Source organism: Sus scrofa, chromosome 12, assembly GCF_000003025.6.
Source record: "Sus scrofa isolate TJ Tabasco breed Duroc chromosome 12, Sscrofa11.1, whole genome shotgun sequence".
NCBI lineage: Eukaryota > Metazoa > Chordata > Mammalia > Artiodactyla > Suidae > Sus > Sus scrofa.
The window spans coordinates 6,465,374-6,489,630 of NC_010454.4; the positions used below are offsets into that span (position 1 = coordinate 6,465,374).

At 59.9% G+C, this 24,257-nt stretch overlaps 2 protein-coding genes across 4 annotated transcripts in view; both read right to left on the minus strand.

Annotated features, from left to right (window-relative positions):
- On the minus strand, positions 765-18,166 carry SLC9A3R1 (SLC9A3 regulator 1; the record flags this gene model as incomplete). The annotated part of the gene is given in 6 exon segments (NM_001143724.1): positions 765-1,585; positions 1,801-1,890; positions 3,019-3,059; positions 5,327-5,480; positions 6,351-6,512; positions 17,504-18,166. Coding segments are annotated over 6 exon segments (1,098 nt in total). The 3' UTR covers positions 765-1,396.
- Positions 19,162-24,257, minus strand: part of RAB37 (RAB37, member RAS oncogene family) — a 51,131-nt gene continuing 46,035 nt past the window's right edge. For all 3 annotated transcript variants that reach the window (XM_013980771.2, XM_003131227.6, XM_003131228.6), the window contains 7 exons: positions 23,335-23,376; positions 22,769-22,835; positions 22,634-22,686; positions 21,629-21,694; positions 20,987-21,043; positions 20,828-20,904; positions 19,162-20,632 (listed from right to left, as the gene is read on the minus strand). In XM_013980771.2, coding sequence (XP_013836225.2) covers positions 20,293-20,632; positions 20,828-20,904; positions 20,987-21,043; positions 21,629-21,694; positions 22,634-22,686; positions 22,769-22,835; positions 23,335-23,376 — 702 coding nt within the window. In that variant the 3' untranslated portion in view covers positions 19,162-20,292. The remainder of the gene's footprint in view (positions 20,633-20,827; positions 20,905-20,986; positions 21,044-21,628; positions 21,695-22,633; positions 22,687-22,768; positions 22,836-23,334; positions 23,377-24,257) is intronic.

The window sequence follows — 24,257 nt, forward strand, 5'->3', positions numbered from 1 at the left end:
GCTCCATGGGTCCCCTCCCTGCTTCACTATCTCCCTTCTTGGTTTGTTCTCCTTGGTCCCAGGAACCTTGCTTGGTCTCCTGGTTGGGTGGAGAAGAGCCAGGGCCAACTTCCCTTCCTTCTGAGCACCTGCCCAGGAACCTGGCAGGCCACCTGGCAGATCTCCAGGATGTGGCCTCAGGTGCCAGAGGTGTAAGGGACCTGGGTCCCTTATGGAGGAGGGCATTTCACCCTTGGAAAGTCTTCTCCACCCTACCTGCTGCAAGCACGTCCCAGGCCCCATTGTGTTCTCCCCAAGTCCCTCCAGTCAGGTCTGCGGCCAGATAAGATCAAGGGAGTATCTGGGGCCAGCTCAGGCCCCTCCTGGGACTCCTCACTGTGGACAGAAAAATTACCGCCAAGCCTTCCCTCTCCCAGTGGGGCTCCATCTTGGATTTACACCTGCAACATCCCTGGAATCCGCGGTGCCTCTCTGAGCACCTGGGTCTCAACTCCCACTCCCCACTCCAGCCAGCCAAGCACATGGGGCCAGGCAGGTCCTCCCACGGAACCCAGGCTTGGCCTGGCCACCCAGACAGCTACAGGCTCTAGGCTCTGGTTAAAGCCACCCAACCGGCCACTCCTGGCCTCGGGGTCACAGGGAGCCCTGGACCAGCCTTTCCCTCCAGCTGTACCCTACCCTTTCAGCTAGAGGCCACCCTGGGAACACCCATGGACAGAGCTCTAAAGGAAAACACAGAGGCTGAGGCGGTGTGGAGAAACCAGTTGAATTTCAATAGTTTCCTTACAATCGCGCCTGGCTCAGGGCTGGGCGGGGGAGTGGCCAGGTCCTCCCCACATTCCCAGGTCACAGGGTGGAAGCAGAAACAAAGTCGAAGGCTAAGGCCACTATGTCCTGGACACAGCAACATGGAAGATCATGTTAATCAAGGATTCGAAAGTCCCTCTCAACTCTGTGATCCTGCACTTAAAAAAATCAAAGGAACCAAACTAAGATGCCCGAGCCACAGCTCTCGGGACGATGCCCCCCTGTCCACTCGAGATGTTGCTGAGTCCTTGATCAATCCCGGACCCAGTCACCACTTGGGGTCGTGAGGGAGGGTGACCTCTCGCCCAATCCCATGCTCCTTGTTCGGCGTAGGTCCCAGAGATGTCCCCAGACGGTGGCCAGGGAACACCTGGTAGGCTGAAGCACCCGGTGGGGGGGAGAAGGGGTCACCTTCCCGCAAGTTAGGGGAAGAACATAATTCTCTAGAAAAATCAGATTTGCCAAGAAGGGGTGCTGGTGCTGATCGGTATGTCGATTCGGGGGTGAGTGGGAAGGAGGAGATAAGCTGGGGTGTGGCGCTGCGGGCCTGGCCCTGCCAGCTTTCCTGGTGGCTGGTGCCAGGGGGCGCTCAAAGGTTGCTGAAGAGTTCGTTTTTCTTGCTCCAGTCCATCTGCGGGGCCCGTTTGCTGCTGCGCTTCTGATGGGCCCTCTCTTTGGCCACGGCCAGGGAGATGTTGAAGTCCAGGACGGGGTCGGAGGAGGAGGAGGTAGATGAGGCTGCCGTGTCCTCTTTCTTGGGGCTGTCTTGGGAATTGAGCTGTCAGGAGGAGGAGGTGGCAGAGAGCAGGAGTGAGTGCCTCAGCGAGGTGGCTCCCTTGGGGCAGTGCCCAGGGAAGCCAGGTCACAAGAACAGAACGTGGCTCAGCATGTGACCTCCAAGGCAGGTTGGTGTGCCAGGAAAAGAGCGTGGCCGGGGACCAGGCTTCCTGTAACCCAGTGCCACCCCACCGCCCGCCCAGCCGGCCAGCCTACCTCCTCACTGGTGTCACTGGAGGTGGATCTGGCCAGGGTGGGCATGGGGCTCTCGGAGGCTGCCTCGGCCGGGGCTTCCCCACTGTTCTCCTGGCACAGAGCAGAGCAGGGGTGAGGGTGAGAGGGGATGAGGCAGGCAGTCCTGAGCGAGGGAGGGCATTCCCGGGGCAGACGGGCGCCTTGATCTGAGAGGTGCCACTGAAGTCCTTGCCATTGCCCCCAGAGCCCCGCTGCCTGAGCCTGCCGGGGCCCCTCGGGGATTTGTGTTTTTACATTCTTCCAAGGATCAGAAGGCAGCCTGGTTCCACCACCGGCGGGAGGGACCACGATGGGATTAGCTGAACTGCTCACCCCCCACCCCGCCCTCCCAACGTAGTCTTTGGAGTTGACTCCTCTTTGGGGACGAGACCAAGGAAGGGCTTCCTGGAGTGTGGGGACACCAGGGATCACATGTGATGCCCCCTGAATCTCCTGCAGCCCACCTGTTTACTTGGACTTGACCCCAGGATTCTTGAAACCATGACCCCAAAGCAGCCGAGAAGGGCTTTGAAGGAATAAGGTGGCTGAGGGTTCTAGACCCACAGATGGAGTGACAGAAGGCTTAGGCAGTCTAGGGCCGCCCCTCTGCTGTGTCCCCAGAAAGGAGCCCTGGGAAAGGGAAGCTCTTCACAGACTGTGCAGAGACCTCCGGCTCTGTGGTCCGGACCCCAAGTTGGCCTGTCCCAGAGCGAAGGCCTCGGCCAGGGACCCAGCTTGGCGCTCAGCTCCTGCCTGGGTTCCTCCTGATCCCAGCTGGCGCCTGGCCTCATCATCTCTCCCCCAGCCTCCACTGCCTCCTCTTCCCTTCTGCCCGAAGGAGGGGCTTTGTTCTCCAGCCTGGAAGTAGCCAGGGCAGGGAGCGCGCGGCCAGACACTGAAGCTCTGTTCTTGGGGGAAAGAATGGCCGCCTCTGTACGTGGGGAGGTGGAGGCGGAGCCTGGCACCCAGGAAGGCGGGCTGCAGAGGGGCCCGGCCAGGCCTCTCCCTCCTGACTGCCTTGGCCCCAGGCAGGGACCGAGGAATATACAGGCAGCGCTGTAGCTTGGGGCTCAGCAGGGAGCAGCCTGGAAACTGGAGTTTCAACCTGAGCCAGACTCTGCCCTCTTCCCAACTGTGCACCTTGCACCCTTCTCAGCACCAGGACTGAGAGCCAGAGAAGTGGTTAGGGGTCTGCCTTACCTTCTGGATCTCGCCGTTGGTGAAGGGCTCGGGCAAGGGACCTAGGTGAGGGAGGAAAGGGCACAGGTGAGTCAGAAGCTCTGGAGAACGCCAGGGGAGTGGGGCGGGGCAGCAGCGGAAGTTCTGACCTTCAGGCGGATAAATACATCTTGTTCCCCAAGGTCAATGTTTAAAAGTCTCTTGACTGCAACCCATGAAGAGTACATTCAACATTTTGATAACCCGGCACCCACATAGATGACGCGCGCGCGCGTGTGTGTGTGACAGAGGTTTAACCAAACAACTTGTCCTTACTACATGGCAATGCTCTTTGATATTTTCTATTCAGTCTCATTTAAAAAAAAGAGTTCCCATTGTGGCTCAGCAGATTAAGGACAATGACGTCTCAGTGAGGACGCAGGTTCGATCCCTGGCCTTGTTCAGTGGGTTAAGGATCTGGCATTGCCGCACGCTGCGGGGTAGGTCACAGGTGCGGCTGGGATCTGGTGTTTGTCGCCGTAACAGTGGCGTAGGCCAGTGGCTACAGCTCCGATTTAACCCCTAGCCCAGGAACTTCCACATGCCGCAGGTGTGGCCTTAAAATAAAAAAAAAAAAAAGGCTGGTCTCTGTCTACTTAATTAATCTCAATAACCACTGATGAGTAAGGAGTTGTTTGAAAAGCACCGTCCTAGATGGGGTTGAAATTCCAGGCGAACTGCCTACCAAACCACCTGGGAAGCTTGTTAGAAATACCGATGCCTGGGCTTTGGAACCAGAGTTTCTGATTCGGAGGGCCTGGGGCAGGCCTAGGAACAAGTTTTCCTCCCGGGTGTCACCAGGACTGGAACCACACCCTGGTTATGATTAGTACCTGAAGCAGCTGTGAGAGAAAATAACCCACCTCCCCCTGCGAGTGCGGCGATGAGGGGGACAAGAGGGCTCAGGGCAGCGTCCTGGGCTCCCCCTCCCCGGCTCACCAGGGCAGAGGCCCCACCAGGCTGCGAAGGGGGCTGTTCCATCGCTGGGGGTGGGCCAGCCTGGGAGGGTGTCTTAGATCAGTGTGCATCTGTCCCTTTGCCCTAGACCGGGGCCCGGGCAGACGGACAGGAGACATGGTGACTCTCGCTATTTCCTTCCTTTCGACACCCACAGCCTTCCCACAGGCACAGGGACACTCACTCCCAACTCCCCCCAAGCAGCCCCCGGAGGGGACATTCCCTTCCATGCAGAGAAGTTACATCCAGGTGGGAGGAGGGACACCAAGGAAGGGGACCCACCCCAGGTGGCCCTGCAACAGGGAGACTGGCGGGTGTGGGAGAAGGAAGCTGGGGGAGGCAGGGGGAGGTGGGCGAGGAGCCGAATGGAATCCAGATTTCAGCTGTGTCTTCCCACCATGTCACCAAGAGCATGGGCTTGGCATTGGGGGCTGCCCTGGGCCTCAGTCTCCCCCTTACTGAAGAAGGGGATAAACTGAGCTGTCTGGTTTCCATGACCTTGGGAAACAACAGTAAGGTGCTACCCCCCCACCCCACACCCAGAGCCTCTAGGGACCTCTAAGGGACCCACACCTGCTTCTAGGAACCCCCGGGACCCACTGGGCCCTTCCAGCCAGGGGTCCAGGTCTGTGGCAGGACCTCTGTGTGGACCCCTCCGTGACAGATTCGGCCCTCAGGGAGGACCCCACCCATTGTAAAGTCCGAAGAGGATCGGCCTCCCCACCCGACCCAGGAGCCATCTTCCCAGGGAGAAAGTCCGGGCCAGGGAGCAGAGCACCGCTCAACTCCTCCCCACCCGGGTGCAGTAGCCCTGCCCCATTTGGCTTGGGCTGGGGCGAGGGAGGTGCCAGGCTTGGCAGGGGGATGTGGGGGATGGGGAGGGCAGGGGCCCAGGGACCCACCGCTCTCCAGAGCCAGCAAGCCTGGGTTTCCAAGACAACCTGAGAGAAGGGAAGGGGAGGCCCTGGGCCCCTGTCATTGGACTCCAATGACCAAGCAAAGGCTGGAAGCTGCCCCAGAGTTAACCCTTCCCTTGCCTCAGCACTGCAGGAAGAACTTGCTGGGGGTGGAAGGTGGGGGCCCAGCCTCCCTCTGGTGCTGCAGCTTTGGCCTGGGAAGGAATCAGCCGCTCCCTTTCACCTTGCCCTCCCTTGTGTCAGCTCCCATGCCACTCCTCTGCCATCATATGCCATCCTCAGACACCCAATGCCTCTTCCTCTCCCTGACCCTCTCTCCCAACCCACACCGCCCGCTTCTCTTGGCTCGGGTCATAGAAAAGTCTAGAGCACTGGCCAACATCCCGGGGGACTTCCGGGCGCCCCATGCAGCTCACCACTCAGGTGCTCCTGAGACGGGATCACTTTGCATTTCTTGAAGAACTCATCCGTCTCCCTGTCCACCACCAGCAGCTTGGCCTCGTCCCCACCAGCCTTGATGGCAGATACCACATCCCCGTGCTGCTTGCCCTCCACGCAGACCCCGTTCACCTGTGGGGGAGGAAGGGGAACAGATGGAGGCGGTACGAGGGGTCCTCTCTGTGCTTCGCCAGTTGGCAATTGGGGACACTCAGCCCCGCTTGCCCGGAGACTCCTGAGCCAGGCCAAGCGGTCCTCCCACTCGACAGTCAGACAGGGAGGCGGGACACGTGGGAAAAGCCAAAGAAAATATCCCGCCGAGACTGAACAAACACAGCTGTGACAGACGGGACGGGAGAGCTCTAGGAGGCTGGGTGGGGCCCCCGCTCTCCTCGCCGCTTCCCTCTCTGGGCCTTGGTTTGCTCACGTGTAAAATGAGAAGTCTTGGGAGAGCGGATCTTCCCGCACCGAGGTTCTAAGACTGAGATTCTGGGACGTGCCCAAGGCACTTGCTTCACGTTGCCTCTCCCGACGAGTGCGAGGGCGAGAGTGTGCCAAGCACCCCCGCCCCCCCGCCCCCAGAGAAGGATGTCCCCCTCCCGCCCCATCCCTGCGCCTGGCGCAGAAGCCTCAGGCAGCGTGAAACTCGGCGGTGGCCCCAGACATCTACCTGGATGGATGGGTGAATGGGGGGCCCGGTGTGTGTGCCGGGCGAAGCAGACCCCAGGGGAGATGGGGCAGGAAAGAAGGCGTTCGTTCAGCCTCCCTGTCCATCTGTCCACCACCCATCCTTCCTTCCTCCCTCTTGCCCACCAATCTGCCCCCAGCCCTCGCCGCCCCCCGTTCCTTCCTCCATCTATTCAGCATCTCTGGGCTGCCCGGGCCCCGGAGGGGGACCCACTGAAAGGGCACAGCTGCTAAGCCAGGGGCAGGTGGTGTGATGGCTGTGCAGGGCTGGAGGTCAGGAGGGGAGAGCCCCAGGAAGCAGGCAAGCCGCATTACCTCCACGATGCGGTCCTGGGCCCGGAGCCCTGAGGCCTCAGCGGGCGAGTCTGGGTCCACTGCCCGGATGAACTGGCCTGGCTTGGACTTGTCACTGTGCAGGTTGAAGCCATAGCCGTTGGGGCCCTTCTTCATGGCGCAGAGCCGAGGCCGAAGCTCACGCTGTGGGGAGAAAGGAAGGGCCATGGCCATCGTACATCGTCCTGGTTCTGTCCTTCCAGCTCCGGTGACCCCACCTCCCCCAGGGAGACGAGGAAGATCCCTCACAGCAAGGAGAGAGCGTGCTGGCCCGGGACTCGGAAGGCCTGGGACCCCCCATTGCAGCACACTGCCTGGGGGACCCTGACCATCCCTTTTCTATTCTTTTTAGGGCTCTACCTGAGGCATGTGGAGGTTCCCAGGCTAGGGGTCGAGTCAGAGCTACAGCTGCCGGCCCACACCACAGCCACAGCAACGCAGGATCTGAGATGTGCCTGTGACCTGCACCACAGCTCACGGCAACACCACATCCTTAACCCACTGAGCGAGGCCAGCAACTGAACCAGTGTCCTCATGGATACTAGTTGGATTCATTGTCACTGAGCCGCAATGGGAATTCCTAATTATGTTATTTTGATTTCTACCTCATCCCTCCCAGCTGATGGCTCAGTCTGGCCTTCCCGGAGGGGTGGGGTGACAGCCCTGCCAGCCTGGTTGGGTACCCGGGACATGTGACTGGGGAGTCCCACCTGCTCTGTACCCTATTCTCTGCAGCAGGGGACGCAAGGGCAGGTGTTCACTCCAAGCTAGTCAGCATGTCACCAAACCAAATGGCCCAGCCTAAAGGGAGTTGGGGGGCTGGATGACCCAGACCTGGGGGAGGCACAGCCAGCGGTCCTGGACAGGACAAGCACACCCCACTAGCAGAACCAAGGCTGAGAGCAGAGGCAGTAACAGAACCCAAGACCCTGTGGGCCTCCAAGGAGACTGAATGTGGGGCTGGGTGGGTGTGAAAAGCAAGGCTGGGCTCAGGGGAGCACTGTGTGGCTGTGACCACGGCCTGGAGAAGGGGACCCAGCACGTTTACAGGACGGATGATGTGAGGGGGGCCTGAGCCTAAGGACTGACTTGGGGTTCCTCTCCCCCACCTCCTAGGCAGATGCCAGGCAAGGAGCTGAAGTCAGGGCCCAGGCTCCAGCTAATGAGCGATGTGACCTGGGGCAAGTAATTTCCTTCTCGGAGCCTCGGGTTCCTTGGGTTCCTTGTTTATAGACCGCTCTTCATGCACCTGCCTCCCAGCGTTGCCAGGAGGTCCCCCCGAGGTCACAACCGTTCTCAGGTCCTCGTGCCCACGTGACTTTGCTGCCATAACGGTAACAAACGGTCACAAGAAGCTGAGAAGTCAGATACTGGGGGCGGGGTGCCGGGTTGCTCTGAAACCTCAGTCCCCCGCTGGGAGTGGAAAAGCCGAGGGCGCAGGGCCTCCTGCCCCAACCTGCCAGCCCTGGGAGGCAGCTCCCATCTGTGGTGGAGCCCCGGTCCCCACCCCGCGGCTCTGCGGGGCAGGGAGGTGGCCAAGGGTGACTCTGCTTGCCTCTAGATGCCTGGGCGGGCCTCTCTCCCCGTTTCAGGATGTTGGTTGGGGGTGTGGAGGGGCCAAGACAGGAAGGAGGGAGTGAGGGGGCGGTTAGGCTGAGTTTACCCTCATCAGGACTAGAGGCCGCACTCCACCAGGCTCCCCTCATCCCAAACCACATCAGACAGTTCAGGGGTGCAAAAAGCGGGGGTCCCACGGAGGCACCCTCCTCTCCCCGGTTCCCCCATCCCCCTCCTCTTCCTCGTGGCAGAGCCCATCCCCCGCGGATGACACCCCCACTGCCACCCCGTTATGGGGGGGCAGCCCCTCCCGCCCTCCTGCATCCAGTTCCGGGAGTGAGGCTCTTCTCCCCTCAAGCTGATCCCTCCCTGAGCGGCCAGCCCAGCCCCCCTCCCCAGGCCCAGGTGAGCAGGAACAGGTCCGACCAGTTGCTACGGGGGCAGGCTCAACTTTCAGCCCCAGCCAGGCTGCGCTCCCAGTCACCCTGAGAAAGTGAGGAGGGTGAATGGGGGCGGGGGGAGGGGGGCTCTGAGGTCTCTGCTCCCCCCACCCCATCCCCAAGATGTGGAAACATCATGCTCACAGCAGGGGAGCCAGACCTCTGCTCTAGGCTCGGGCTTGGGCTCAGGCACTGTTCTGGCTCAGAGTCCGTGCTCCTTCCACCATCCGTGGAAGGACCCGAGTCCGGGCAGGGCGGAGGCCCCCTTGGAGCCGAGGACTCAGCAGAAGTTGCAAACACTGACTGCGTCTCTGCTGGGAGGTGCTAGATGACGATGAAACCACAGGCTTCCTTCCCAGGCTTCCTTCCGGGTGCCTCGGCCGGGGCCCGGGGCGCGGCAGTGGGCAAGCCGGGTGGCTCCAGGGGCTCTCCTGGCTGGTGAGGCTGCACTTGCTGCCCCAGGATGGGTCTCTGTGCTGCAGGCTTCCCTGGTGGGTCCCTGGCGTGCTTGCCTGGTGACCTGTCGCCGCTGCTGCAGGCCCTGCTTTGCAGCTCACTCCCTTCTGCCAGCACCAAGCCATGAAAAGTTGGGGAAATGGCAGGCCTGGCTCCTCCCTGGGCACTGGGACTGGCTCTGTTGCTTTGTGGGGGAGGCTGGGCAGAGGGGCAAGGAAGCCCCAGGTTTTTTCCAAAGCATTCAGCAAATACAGCCCCACCTGGCTCCCACCTTCCCGAGTCCCTGAAGGCTCCCTTCCTTCCCAGGGGAGGGGGCTTCCCGCCCTTCCTGGGAGACCAGCCTAGTTTCTCTCCACCCCTCCCCCAGCAGCCTGCAGGAGGTGTCATTGCCAGCTGCTGAGTCAGCCATCCAAGCAGCCCATCCCAGCCCGTGTGGAGCGGGTGCTGTCAGGGGTCCTGAGGGCGTGTGGTCTCCAGGCCCCGCACTGAGAGGAGAAACAGGGAGGGGTCAGGCCCCCAGCCAGATCTTGGTCATCACTGCTTCCGGGCCTGCATCCTCAGAGCTGGGGCGGGGCCTGGGTTCGGCCTCTCGGGCAAGGGGGTAAGTGGACCGTCCAGGACATCCTGGGCCTGGTACATGGCCCCCAGGAGCTCAGGAGAGGCCTTGTGCCGTGGCGGCAGCTCCAGAAGGGTCCGGGGCTGGAGGCGGGGTGACTTCAAGGGCGACAGGGTATCAGAGGGCTCAGAGCCTCTGGTGGAGAAGGTAACAGAGATGATGACAGCTGGAAGTAAAACCCAGGATCTGCTCAGCAAGGAGTCTGGCAGAGACTGGGGAGTGAGAGGAAGGCTATGAGGCCGTGGTGGCAGAGCGGCCGTGCAAATGGGCTGGGGCGGCTGGGGGCTGCGTGGGGCTGTGTCTCTCACTGTCAGATGGTGCCAGACCCGCTTTCCAGAAAAGACTCCGCCAAGAGAACTGCTCCAGGATGCTTTCCATGGGAACTTGTCCCAAACCCTTGCACAGGCCTGCCCTGGCTGTTCCCTCTGTCTCCCCCCCGCCCGCCCCACCCCGCTGGCCAGGGAGCCCAGCCCACCCCAAGTGGCCGCCCTGTCACCTCCACCCACGCAGCCCAGGGAGCGGACGTTGGGCACGGAATTCAATAGGCGCCACCAGCAGCCACCTGGAAAGCTGGGGAAAGTCGATACTCTAATCCCGGTGACCGTCTCTGGGGAGCAGGTCCAGGCCCGCTCCTTGCTCCCCCTCTGGGAGGGCAGCTGGGGGCCAACGCCCCACCGGGCCCAGCCCCTCCCTGGCCGGTGTCATGGTGATAGGCCCTATAGAAAACAGTCGGCTGCTTCCCACAGGCCAGCCAGCTCTCGGCCCCAGGAGGGGGGGCTGGAGGAGCAGGAAGATCACTGGGGTGGCCAGGGGAACAACAGAGGTGACCTGTCACCTCCCAAGACTGCCCTTCCCCCAGCCCAGCCAGCCAAGGGCTCCAGTTTATGCAAATAAGATGAGAAAGGTACCCTGCTGCCCCATGCGGAGGAATCAGCCCCCAAAGGGGGGTGGGGATGATGGGGGGGGGGTCCTGACTGTCCCGGGGGAGGGGTGGGTATATGGGGTAAGGAACCAAGGCTAACCTGCGAAGAAACTCAGTCCCTTTCCATGGGGCTCTGGAGACACAGGCTGGGTCTGGCGCCAGCTCCTCAAGGAAACCAGGATGGAGTAAGCTGGCTTTGCCTGGGGATAACGTGTGACTGGGCAGCATGGGGGTACTGTCCTTAGAGCAGGCTGGGAAGTGACCAGGAGTTCAGGCCGCTGGCCAGTGTCCAGGGCTCTAGGCTGAAAAGCATCATCTCCTCACCCAAGGGGAGGTACCGAGGGCCTGGCTGCCACTGATGTGGCTTCATTTCACCCTGGAAGACCCCCCGCCACATACACACCCCATCCTATGCTCTACTGAGGGATGCTGGACACCACCCTTTGCAAAAAAGGAGCGACTCTGGAGTTCCCGTCGTGGCTCAGTGGTTAACAAATCCGACTAGGAATCATGAGGATGCGGGTTCGATCCCTGGCCTCGCTCAGTGGGTTAAGGATCCAGTGTTGCCATGAGCTGTGGTGTAGGTCGCAGATGTACCTCGGATCCCACGTGGCTGTGGCTCTGGCGTAGGCCGGCGGCTACAGCTCCAATTGGATCCCTAGCCTGGGAACCTCCATATGCTGCGGGAGCGGCCCTAGAAAAGACAAAAAAAACCCACAAAAAACGAGCAACTCTGGCCCTTGATTTTGGGCCTGCTGTTTCTCAGCAGAAAGGCCCTTCTCTGAAGCCCCGCAGGGTGTGCTCCAGGAGGGAGCCAGATGATACAGAGGGGCTGCTTCTCTGACACGCCCACGGAGAGGCCCCGAGCCAGGTTCTACCTCTGGCTCTTTTCCCCGGTGCTGGCCCGAGATCCACCTGGCAGAGAGTTTGGCTCAGGTCTCCCCAGGGCTGGGCAAGCCTGGGACGGAGCGGGCTGGTAGCTGGGCTGCTGCCCGGCTGGATGCCATCCAGGCTGGCCTCCCCATGCCCACTTGCCCCCGCAGGCTCTCCACCAGCATCCCTCACCCTCCTGCCAAAAGCCACTGGATTTCAATTTCACTCCTGGGGGTTGTCCCTAGAGGCTCTGCAAGGAACTTCTTGGAGCTTGTGAAACTGGGGCTCTCTTGAAATAACAAATAGCAGCTGCCATTTAGCTTTTTTTCTGTTTTTTAAAACAGCTGCACCTGTGGCGTATGAAAGTTCCCAGGCTAGGGGCTCTAGAGGCTGAATTGGAGCTGCAGCTGAAGCCTATGCCACAGCCACCGCAACACCAGATCCAAGCTTGCGGCAATGCTGGATCCTTAACCCACTGAGAAAGGCCAGGGGTCGAACCCGCATCCTCAGGGACACTATGTTGGGTTCTTAACCCACTGAGCCACAATGGGAACTCCTGTAGCTGCTGTTTAGAGAGCACTTAACTCTGTATGGACCAAGCACAGCACTAGGGCTTTATAAATGTATTTTCTCATAGAGACCCAATAATAACCCTGCAAGGAAGGTATTATTGCCCTCACTCCACAGATGAGGAAACTCAGGTCCAACGGATGGCATGCATTGCTCAGGTACACACAGCTGGCAGGAGGAGGGTAGGCTCTGAACTCAGACCCAGAGCAGCACTGCCCAACAGAAACCGAATGCCAGTCAGGCAGGTAACATTTTCTAGTAGCTACATTAAGAAGTAAAATGAAGAGTTCCCTGGTGGCCTAGTGGTTAAGGACCCAGTGTGTCACTGCTGTGGCTCAGCTCATATCCCTGGCCTGGGCACTTCCATGTGCTGTGAGTGTGGCCCTGGGAAAAAAAGTTATTACTGGGCTAGCTTACATCCTTTTATCTGTACTTTGTTTTCAAAATGTGGTGTGCAATTCACACTCAGCATTTTTCAGCTGAGATCATACTCCAAGTGCTAAGAGCCACATGTGGTCACTGGCTGCCAAAAAGGCCCCCAGAGACCTCAGCACACTCCCTCTCAGCCAGCAGGCTGCCTGAGGAAGCCCCAGCCTCTTCTCCATCTACCAGCCTTTGCTCTTTCAACTGGCATCATGACCTCAAGACAAGTACAGGGAGAGGCTGGAGGCTTTGGCCCTGGGAAGCCAGGGCTCTGGCCTCAGTCCCTCAGCCCTGAGCGCCACTGGAACCCAGACCTGGGACTTTCGCACCACTGGTGCTTTTCAGGGCACAGGAATCTAAACTAGGTGTAGGTCTAGGGGCCCGGGGACATGGTGAGCTGTCCTGCCCTGACAGGTGGGGCAGGAAGGTCAAGGCCAACAGTCCAGGTCAGCCTCTGGGGGCGCCTTTTGTGCTACAGGAGAGCAAGGGCAGGTTCTCAGGACCTGGGAGTGGTCACCAGACTCCTGGCTAAGTCCATCCCCTGAGAAGGGATGGGGCCAGGACGGCCTTCTGGGTGAAGGCTGTCCATCAGCATCAAGGCTGACGTCTCTGCTGACACCTCCTGGGGACAGAGCACCTGGGAGTCCTGGGCCCTTGTGGGGAGTTGGTTCAAGCAGCCTGACTTGATGCCACTGTGATGGCCCGGGTGTGGCCCAGAACCTGATGGGCAGAGACACCTGGCTGGAGAGTCAGACCCTCAAGCACAGCCCAAGCTAGCGGCTGGATGGAGGTGCAGACATTGGAGTCAGAGCAGCGGGCTTCTCAGCCCCACCCCCGCTGCCTACAAAGTCCTCACCTCAGTAGCTGGGAACCCTGGGGCCACCCCTCTGAAGTGATGGAGCCTCAGTGTCCACATATAGACAGTGGGGCTCTTATCTGCCTCACAGGGTGGTTGTGTGGACTGAAGAAGAGATAAGGCGTGTTTAGGGCAGTGCAGCTTGCCAGACACAAATAATAGCTATGATGTATTTACTGTTTATCAACTTACGAAACAGAGAAAATAATACCTAGGGTTTGCAGGGTTGTGAGGAGGGGGAAAAAAAAAAAAATCAATGAAATGCGTGTCAATATCTTTCCGGCACAGGGCTGGGCAACTAGCAGGCCCAGTAGGAATTTGAACGGCCTTTCCCGGTAGGGCCTCGCTGTCTTAAGAGTCGCTCCTGGTGTTGGGGTCTAGGGCTCTGGTTTCCCCCGTAAGAGGCTTGCAGCACCCACAGGATCTTGGCTAGGCCCCTGATTCCTAGGGAACCCATGGGAGGAGGGGCCTAGAGAGGGGGAGAAGGGCGCCATCAAGACCCTCTGGGTTCCTTGAGAAGGAGAATCGTCTCCAGAACTGAAGAGGAACCAGAAGGTATTAAGCAGGGGGCTGCCCCAGGGAGAGAGAAATCCCAAGTATGCGGCTTAAAGGAGGAACACAAACCCTGTCCATTCCAAATCCAAACATCCTGCAGCTCCAAGCCTGCTCTGCGCTTGCATTGCAGACTCCGCCCTGGTCTGGGTGAAATGGGAATGTGGGAAAGGGGGTGGGAGCTGCCCGCTAACTGTACCCACTCCCCCACCCCTGCCTTGCTGCCTGGGGTGCCTGCCCTGTCCCTGCATCTGGGATCACATCTGGGATCACAGTCAGGTCTGGTGAGAACCCACCCTCATTGGAACATCCTCTACAACCCTGGGTGGGGGGCGGGGTCCCCATTTCACAGAGGCAGAAGCTGAGGCTTGCAGGGAACAGAGAACACTCAGGACCCCAGAGCCAGCGGGCGGGCAGCTGGGCTGAGACGCACGTATTGCTCCAGCGGTCCCCTAAGCCCAGCCTTCCCGCTTTCTAGTTTTAAAGTGGAAGCTGCTAGAAGGCAAGGAAGAGGAGCAGCGGGTGGGCTCTATCTGGAATTCTGATCTCTGGGTGTGCGCGAGGCCAGAGCAGGCCCAGGTGGGCTGGGCTGATGGATTCGGACAAAGGTCCCTGATGGCTGTAATGCGTTCATTCATTCATGCAAAAGTTATTTATTGGGCCCCTCCCGACTAGGAGCCAGGGGAGATAAACAGGAGTAATCCTCAGCTGTTGCCCTTGGGACTCTGGGACTCGGGCAGGAGGTGGTGGAGGGGACGTGAACAGATGGATGATTCAGAGGATTCGGATACCGTGTGTTCAGAGGAGGAAAGGACAGGGAGGAGATGAGCTTTTAAGTCCTGTGGGGTGGAGGAAAGGCCCCTCGAAGAAGGGAACTAAGGGTCCCCACGTGCAAATGTCAGAGGCGAAGACTCAGAGCGCAGGGCATGCTGGGAGGGAAGCCGGCCCCTCAGGGTGGCCTGGTGGACTGGGGGGCTCAGGAGGGCCGTGGCAAGGAGCCTGGCAGATTGTGAAGGGCTGGGGAACACAGGATTATTCAAAAACAGCGACCTGTGCTTGAGCACTTGCAGACGCCAGGCTTGGCCACAGCTGTGTGTGCCCGATGACAGGGGCAGATCCAGGGCCAGCTGTCCCCCCTGGATGAGCATGTGAAACTCTCAGGAAAACACTTATTAATCCAGATCCCAGCAAAAACGTTTACTGAGCACCTATTTAGTGCTGAGGCCCCAAGCTACTGGCTTTCCGGACCGCCCCAGGCAGCCCTGGCAACCCCATGAGGCCACTCCTGTCGCCCCCAGTTTACGCAAGAGGAAATGGAAGCTTAGAGAGGTTGGTTGAGAAACGTGGCTGGGGGTGGCCCAGCTGCAGATGGGGGGCCCGCGAGGCCCCTGTGATGGGCGCCAAGCTCAAGGGTTGAGGCCCCATCCAGTGACTGTGGGAGGCTGCGGGCAGGGGTGCCACTGCGCCCCTCCCTGTGCGTGGAGATGGGCTGGGCTCGAAGCACCAGTACTGCCGGCGCCCCTCACCCTCTGCCCTGCATTGGGCACCACCCAGGCTGGTCTCCCAATGAGATGTCACCCGCCACCCACTCTGTGTGACACTCTCCCACGAACACCTTCTCCACGTCTGAGAACTAATGGAGATGCTCTAACAGCCCTCACTTTGCAAACGAATTCAGACGAAAACTAACAGTAACCATCAATGCTGTACATAAGAGATGAAAGAGATGCCTTTTGAGGAACAATGTTTGATGTCTATTAATACATTTTTTTTTTCAAAGGCAGGGTGGGTCACCTGCATGCTCCCACGCCAGGAACTTCCTACCAGAGGGATCAACGCTGCTGAGCAGCTCTGCAGAGGCTGAGGGACCCCCAGCTCACTCACTCAGAGCTGGGATTCAAACGCTTGGGCGTAAAAGGAGCTCTGTCCAGCACCCACTAGGGGCTCAAGTACTTCCCATTATTTGGAAAATTCTAGAGAAGGCAGGTGACACTGGAAACCAACACCCCCATTCTATAGATGGGAGAACCATGGCACAGAGAAGTTCTGACTTGCTTGGTGACCTGAAACCCCAAGAGGCCTGGTGACGATGTCGCTGGGGACTGGCTGGGGGTCTCACTCCCTTCTAGGGGCCCCACAGAGCACACACACAAATGCAGGGAATCTGATTCTGTGCTCACCCAGAGAGCTGCCTTTCCAGAAGGCCTGATGGGGGGTGCACGTGCTAGGCCAGGCCTCTATTCTAGCTCTTTGTCCTCTACCTCCCCGCAGGCCCTCCCGCACCCAGCAGCGAAACCAAAAGGGCACTGGGAGGAGCCGAACATGACCGCAACCTGGGGGGGGCGGGTTGCTTGTGAAAGTGCCAAAGTCCAAAAAAAAAAAAAAAAGAAAACAAAAAAACGGAATGGCAAATTGATGCACTCAGCACAAAGTTCAAACTGGATTTCTGCCTGGGACCAGAGGTCGTGAGTTCCAGTTCCCTGGTGTCAAACCCCACCAGGGGTGCTCTGACCCTGCCCCAACCCTTGCCGATGCCAGCTGGGCAGTGGCAGGAAGTAGGAGCCTGGCGGCCCTGGCACCCAGTGTTGTCCGGACAGGGCTCCAGGTGACCTCACTTCCACCAAACCAGTTGGTTTTCTCAGGCTCCACCTTCTACCTTAAAGGCTGAACTGTGCCCTTTCTCTGTCAAGGGAGGCTTGTACTGGCACCAGGGACACCCCCGCCAGCAGGTGGAGAGCTGGTACAAGCCAAATGGGCCCTGGGGAGGTCCAGGCCCTGCTCCCCAGTTTTGCCGCGAGGCCTTCCCCGTCACTCTCAGGGGACAGGAGGATCAGGGCAAGTCCTGTTTTCCCTCTGCCCCCAACCCCTGCAACTAATCCAAACTGGACTCATTAAACACCAAACATGGGCAAAAAAACAACCAGCTTGCTTGCTGTCTGGGGACTGGAGTAACACAGCTGATGCCAGGGCAAGGGCACCTGCCTGTGGTGACATGCTGGCTGCTATTACGGTCCAATGACCCTGGACCACTCCCCCCCCTTCCCCCAGCCATTTCTCCTCCTCCAAGGTCTTCCCTCCTGCTCCCAGATACAAGCCAGCGCTTACTCCTCACATTCCTGAGAATCATAAATCCTCCTGGGTGACAGAGCCGCCACCCACTCCCACCAGACGCCTCTGCACCTCCTCCCCGCACGCACCCCACCCCCACACATCATCTGCGGTGGTGGAGCGTCTCCTTTTTAGAAGTCACACCAGACTCTAGGAGGAGGATGAAGTCCAGCCAGGCTGCAGTTAATGATCCACGCGCCAGCGGGCTATGGGGAATGGGGGAAGTGACAGGAGAACGCAGTCGGTAACCCCTCTCCTCCCATCGGGGCGCCACACGGAGAGGGGGTAGTTATTCCTTTAGTTCTTGGAAGTCAGGGCTGCTCTCACTTCAGCCCAGCTTCATTCACCACCCTCAGGGGCGGCGAAGGCAGCTGGTCAGTCCGGCGGGCCTGAGGTGGGACTGGGGGTCCCAAGGGACGGGAGCAGACGCCACCAACAGAGTGCGGAAAAGGGGACTGGGCTCCCTTGCGCCGCCCTCTCTGACTCCTACTCCCACAGGCCAAGGGACAAGAGGTGCAAGTGGCCAAGACGCTCGGGGTCCCAGCCCAGTCTGGGGAGAGGAGTAGGGGTCGTGAGTCGCAGCCTCAAGCCTGCAACTGCCAATTCGCCCGATCCGCGGGCGGAAGCAGTCTCCCCCTTGAGGATCGAGTTTCAGAAAGACAAGGCGGGAGCAGGGCCGGGCGTCCGGGGCGCCTGGGTCTCCCCACTCTTCCCCCTCCCATTCGGTTCCAGCCTCGCCTCCCGGCCCGGGCCCACGCTTACTGGCTCCTGACGGCTCTTCTCCGCCTCGTGCGGCTCCGGAGTGGCGGCCGGCGGCTCATTTTCGCTGTCAGCCCCCTGCGCCTCGGTGGCGGCCGGCGGCTCGGCCTGCCCGGGCCCTTCTTGGGCGCGTAGCATCTCCTCCCGGACCTGGACGCCCAACTTCTGCAGCCGCTCGTCGGTCTCGGGGTCGACCACCAGCAGTCGCACGGCGTTAAGTGCGGCCCGGATGCGGCTCACCACCTGCTGGTGGGTCTCCTTCTCCACGTTCTCGCCGTTCACCTCCACTAGCCGGTCCCCGGCCAGCAGTCCCGACTTTTCGGCCGGCGAGCCGGGCTCCACCAGCCGGATGAACTGGCCTACCTTGCCCTTTTCCCCGTGCAAGTGGAAGCCGTAGCCGTTCGGACCCTTCTCCAGGCAGCAGAGCCGGGGCAAGGGTGCCCCGGCCGCCGAGTCCGCGCTCATCTCGCCTTCAGCGGCGCGAAGCAGAGTTCGGAGACGGGATGGTCCAACCCTTTTCCCTACCCTGCGGGCGGGGGTGGCGAGAACGACAGCGGAGGGGAAACCTGGCGCCGCGGGACCTGAGAGAGAGCAGGTGTCCCGGGAGCCGGGGCGGCGAAATGCTGGGAGCAGAGTTCGCAACGTTCAGACCAATCCCCGCCCCGCGCGGCGTCTGAGAGTTCCAGAACCCGACCCGGCCCCTTATTTCGGGGGCGGGGCCGCGCAGAGGGTGTGGACCACCGAGGGCCAATCAGAGGCCACGAACTGGGGCCGCTCTGGCCGGGTGAACAACACCGGCCAATGGGAGTGCGCAGGGGCGGGACTCTGCGCTCTGTGAGACGCCCCGCGGCGGGAGAAGAAAGAGAGCTCAGGAAGTGGAAGTGTTTGTTACCAAGTGGCTGGAGTTGAGGCGCGAGCGGGGAGGCGGGGGCACAAGGAGGCGGGAGCGAGTTCCTGTACTGGGCAGAGCGGCCTGCAGGATCTGCTCTGATTTCCTCCCACCTGTGTCGGGGGTTGAGCAGAGCCACCCCGTGGGTAAAGGAGACTAACGTTTGGACAGACTTTAGCTAAAATGTGCAGCTGCCGTTGGAGGTGGGAGTAGGGGCAACTGTTGCCAGGAACACCCGCTCCCGTCCGGAGACCCCACGAATAAGACCTAGGTCCACCTCGGACCCGACAGAGTGGTTTGAATAATGGTATTTTCCCGTTTGCAGGGTCACTGTGCGCTGTCCCAGGACCTGCTGGATCCTCGCGGGGACAATGTGAGGGCTCAGCAGAGAGGAGAGAGCTGCCTGTCGAAAACAGGACACCTAGGGCAATGGTGTGGCATTGGCGTCAGCCTTTGCCTAGGGAGGTGGGGGCGGGGAGAGGCAGAACACAGGTAACCAATTTCGGGGTGCAGTCCACAGGAAAAGGAGTCTTGGCTTTTTTCATCCGAGAAAGAAAAATGATGAGGACTGAAAGGGAGACCTTTCAATTCTTTCTTTCAGATGAGAGGCTGGGTCTGTTAAGGGTGAGGTGACCAGCTGGGGACATTGAAGGATGAGGATCAAATGATTTTGGCAGTCAGTGATAAGCAACAACAATGCTTTCAGCATGATCTCCGCGCCCCCTCCCCCACACACACATTATGTGCACCGCAGAAAGCAGCGGACAGGGTGTACTTTCCAAAATACTGTAGTTTAATTCTGGAATACACAAATGCTAAAGGCCCGGAGCAGCCTAGGTGATTGGATTGTCTGCGACCTGCCTTGTGCCCCAGAAGATCCCCTGCAAGGTCAGGCTCCTCCCTGCTCTGCCTGGGAGAGGCCTCGGAGAGCTTCCTTATCGGCCTGTCAGGCCCATCAGAGCTGCTGACTCTGCTCAGAGAGCAAGATTTCTGCCTTGAAAGCAAACGCAGTAGCCTGAGAAATGTGCAGCGCATACCTTTCTCACCCCGCTCCCCTGCCCCTGGCGTCAAGAGCTCAAGCAAAGGTGCCTCTAGGTCATAATCTGCGTGTCTCCTGCCCTCTTCCCCTTGCTGGGGTCAGGGCTTTGGGAGACATGTGACCTTGGCCCCACAAAAACTCCTTGCTGCCCCTCTCCCCACCCAAGTCTTAGCCACCTGACATGACCTTGTTTCGCATACCCCAGGAACGGATGAGGGATGACCTCTTACTCACTAACCTGGCTCAGTAGAAAGGGAGACAAAGCAGTTAGGGCCCTGATGGCTGTCTGGGAAGAAGAGGGTGTGGGTGGTCAAGGAGGAGGCGGCACTTGGGGGATACACAGGGGGTGAAGTTTGCTCGCGTCTGCCTGCCACCTGCTCCGGGAGCCAGGGCTTTCTCTCGATCTGGCTCTTATCCAATAGAAGCACTATAGCTGCTTGTGGGCTGGAGGAGAAGGGGTACACCTCCCAGAGTGGGGGAGGGGCCAGGAAGGCCAGAGGTAGCCAACAGACAGACCTAATCTCTGCTACTCCATTCTTCCCTCTCCCAGGGAGCCGGGGCCCAATCTACACATCTCTTATCTGCCCCCCAGGCTTTGATCTTGCTCCCAGGACAAAGGCCCTGTTTTACTGGGGAAGATTGTTCTCTGGGGAGTTGAGGAAATGAAGGCTTGGGTCTGCTCAGCCTCTTGTCAGCTGAAGGTTGGGAACGGGGTCACTAGCTGCCCTCATGCCCCAGAAGTGCATCACTGCCCCCTGGTGCTGAGCTGGAGCAATACCACCCTCCCCGTGGCTAGGAGGGTGGCCTGGGCCCCCAAGTCCTAGGAGTAGAAGGCAAAAGGGCCACCGGGTCCCTTTTTCAGTTTTATGGTGCCCTTTCGATATCATTCGGTATCATTAAAATGACATATAAATACTTTACCCTCCCTGGGGACGCAGAGAAGCTACGGGCACTGGGGTAGGGGCGGGAGGACCGAGGGGCTGTGCACTGGGTCCCCCAGCTCTCTCCCCATTGGCTCAACCGCTCTGAAGAAATCAGGTCTGAGGGAGCAGGCTGCGTCCTGGTGGGCCTCTGGGGCTGCCTCCCAGGCCCTGGGGAGTCACAAGAAGGACAGCAGCCAGGCCGCTTCTTCTGGGACTCCACGTAGTCTCGGATCTGGAAGCTGGGTTCCTCGGCCTGCCGCCCGGCTCTGTACTTCAACTCCCTTGAAGAGAAGGAAGAAACGGGCTGGGCGGGGAGTGCCGAGCTGCGCGTTCTCCCACTCCCATGGCCCCGGGCAAGGGGGCCTCCGAATGCAGGCTGGAGTTGGACCCGAGGACTGGGCCAGGGGCCAGGCCAAACTGGATTCCCCGATGGCGCCACCCTCCCCTGCACGATCCCTTCCTGGCTCGGCGCTCACTTGGCAATGGCCAGAAAGGCTAACTCCACGTTCATGCCGGTCTTGGCGCTGGTCTCCATGAAGGGAACTCCGTACTCCTGCCAGGGAGAGAGTGTCGGCAATGGCCCGCCTCCCGCTGCCCCCCCCCCCCCCCCCGCCCTGCGACAGGCAGTCACTTACTCTGGCCAGCATCTCTCCGTCCTCTGAACGGATCACCCTCTCACTGCTCACATCCGCCTGTTAAGCCCAAGTGGGTCACGCCGGGGAAGGAAGCCTTGACCCCCGCTGGCACCTCTCCTGCTCCTCCAGCCCATCTTTCTGCCTGCCCTCTGCTGGTGGCTTGTGGGACTGTGGGTGAGGCGCTGGGCCTGGGGCCAGGCTTCTGTTGTCTTTGGGCTCTTACCCAGCTCCCAGCAGGGGGGGGGGTCTCTCCCCAATTCAGGGAGGTGGGTAACTCTGCCTGGCAAGGGGGTAGTGACCAGCCTCAAAGGGGTGACAGTAGTTGAGGTTAGCCCTTTCCAGTTTTAGCTCTTCCTCCGTGGACCTAGTCCCCATGATCTAATAGGGGCTGAGCAGCTGGCCATTCCTGTATCTCTCGGGAAGCGGCTGGACCTTTCCCTGCAGGGGGCCATTGCCAAAGCTTTCAGAGGGCAGATGAGATGGGCTGAAGCCTCCAGATAGGTCTGACTCCTGAACTGGAGGGTGGAAAGCATCCTTTGGTGGAAGGATGTCCAGCTAATACTCTTGTGGCTGTGGAGCTGGGTGGCGCTAATGCAGGGGCAGTGGGAGAAGGGTGGGCCGACGTGGCCCAGAGCCACTCACCTTGTTGCCTAGAAGCATGATCACCACGTCCCTCTGGGCGTACTCGTGAATCTCAGTGAGCCAGGCCTGTGGGAGAGGGCACGCTGAGCCCGGCCCAGGCCGAGCAGCGTCTGCTCTGCTCTTCCCTCTCGCCTTCCTTCCGCTGCCCCGTGGATCATCCCGGGCTACTTGATGCCCTGTGCGTGCTCTCATCTGCATCTTTGTTCTGGCCTCTCCAGTCCTGAGTAGCTCTTAACCCCTTGCCATGCAACTCCCAGGTCTACGGAAGATAGAGGTGGCAGAGGCCATCTCCCGAATCAGTTGGTAGTCGGGAGCAGTCTCCCAGGCTGCCCTCCTGGGGAGGGTAAGGCCACAGAAGGGCTTGCTCAGTGATCCAGAATCCTGGGATTGATTAGTGATGTCTGCCAGGAGCCTGGGGTTGCAGGTGGCAGTAAGAGTGCCATGGATTTCCACCTAGTTATAAGCTGTTTCGTATGCCTTCTTCCCCTAGTTTGCTGGTCAATCCTTTGAGAAAACTTTTCCTGAGCTGTGCATAGTCTGTGCTTGAATCTGTTGAATTACTGTCTCAACTATTTCATAGTTGGCTTGTGAGGGCAGAGCCACTCGTTTTGCCTGCCTGAGTCACTTTCTGGAAACTTGGGCTGCATGGATGGGTAGACTTTTCTGCTTGGGCTCTCCCCTTGGTTTCTTTGGGCAACTGTCCAGGGTGGAGCTGGGGACTTTCTGAACGTCTTGTCATGAAATGGACTCATGAATCACAGTCAGGGATAAAGCAAGTGGCATGGGCACACAACAGCCTGCCTGGTCTTCGTGCCCACATGCCAATCAACTACCCAGGGGTAGTTTATTATGTGTGAGTCACGGCTCGGGTGTTTTTAACGGTGGCAAGGCAGCGGTATTCCATGCCCCACCCGGGAAGCAGGAAGCAGCCTTGGCTGGCACAGCGCCCCCACCGCCACCCCCACCTCCCTGCCTGCTTAGGAGTGATGGGTAACGGGGACCTACCCGGATGTTGTCGAAGGAAGATTTGTTGGTGATGTCATACAGCAGGAGCAAGGCTGGAGGGGGAGAGAGAGGTCACACGGGGGACCTGGGGCAGAAGGATGGCTGGGGGGGCAGGTGGGCTGCAGGAGGACTTACCCTGGGCATCTCGGTAATAAGCGTGGGTGACACTGCGGAAGCGCTCCTGCCCTGCGGTGTCCCAGATCTAGGAAGGAAGGGACAGACCTCAGGTCAGGAGGGGGCGGGGGCAGGGACTGTGCTGGGCAGAGGAAACCCACGCACACAAGAGCTGGGTGGGGAGGTGAGATGTTTCCTTCTTTAGGTTCTCACAGGCTTCTGAGCATCTGAAGAGCTCCCGGACGGTTGTGGCTAACGAGCGCTCCAGCTCATTCAGTGCTGTTGCCTCTTCCCCAGCCCAGGGGCTCGGGGTGTCCAGCCTCCTAGAGCAGAGGAGGCCCCCAGAGGAACCTGGGGAGGATGTGGAGAAGCCTAAGCTTGACCTGAGGCGCTTTGAGCTGCCCGGGGCAGAGGAGCGGGTGCCTGGGAACGGCTTTTTCTGCAGACATCAAACAAACAAAAGCCATTTCCTCTCCTGGGCCCCACAGGAAATTACCCCAGGCTGAGGGCAGGGCCGCAGGCCTCCTGCGGTGCGGTGAAGAGCAGGCCCCCCCCATCCTCTCACCGCCCCCCCAACCAAACCTCACCTGCAGCTTCACCCTCACTCCATCCACGGTCACCACCTTGTTCTGAAAGAGAGACAGACGGGAGGAGGGAGAGGTGGGTGCGGAGGGCGGGGGAGGCCGGGCCCCTGCGTTCTGCTGGCACCCTTCAGAAGAGCAAACATCCTGTCTGGTTGCTCCCCACGGTTAGAGAGGGAGCCTCAGAGAGACCTCTCCCACCAGATCGCCCAATCTGGGCTCCCCCACTGCCCTGATGGGGACCTCATCTGCCCTTCGCACAACCCACCAAGGCAGGGGGAGCCTGAGAACCTGCCTGGCTTCCTCTGGGGCTCAGCAAAGGGCACAGGCCGAGCACTGGGGTCCCGCCCCTTCCCCCAGTCCTGTCTGTCCATTCCCAGTTCAGCCTCATCGCTGTAACTGCCCCCGCCCCCCTTTTTGGCTTTTTAGGGCCACACCACACGGCATATGGAGGTTCCCAGGCTAGGGGTTGAATCGGAGCTACAGCTGCCTGCCAGCCTATGCCACAACCACAGCAACGCCAGATCCGAGCCACATCTGCAAACTACACCACAGCTCATGGCAACGCCAGATCCTTCACCCACTGAGTGAGGCCAGGGATCGAACCGCAACCTCATGGTTCCGAGTCAGATTCATTTCCACTGTGCCATGATGAGAACTCCACCGCCCTCTTAAGGATGGGGCGCCCACCATCATTTCAGGGACTTCAGAGCCTGCATCTGCAAGGTCATCTTTCCTTTGGCTGCTCTCAGTTCCCCTCCCACTGGGAGGGGGCACCGGGCCTCTGACTGCTCCCCTTCTGGGGTTAGACCCTTACTCTCCCAGCCCCTGTGGGTGTGCAGGGCTGGGAGCCCTCAGCAGGCAGGCGCAGCTGGTGTTGCCTTGCTGATTTGTAAAGATGGGTTCATCAAGGTGAGAGAGAGGAAGCC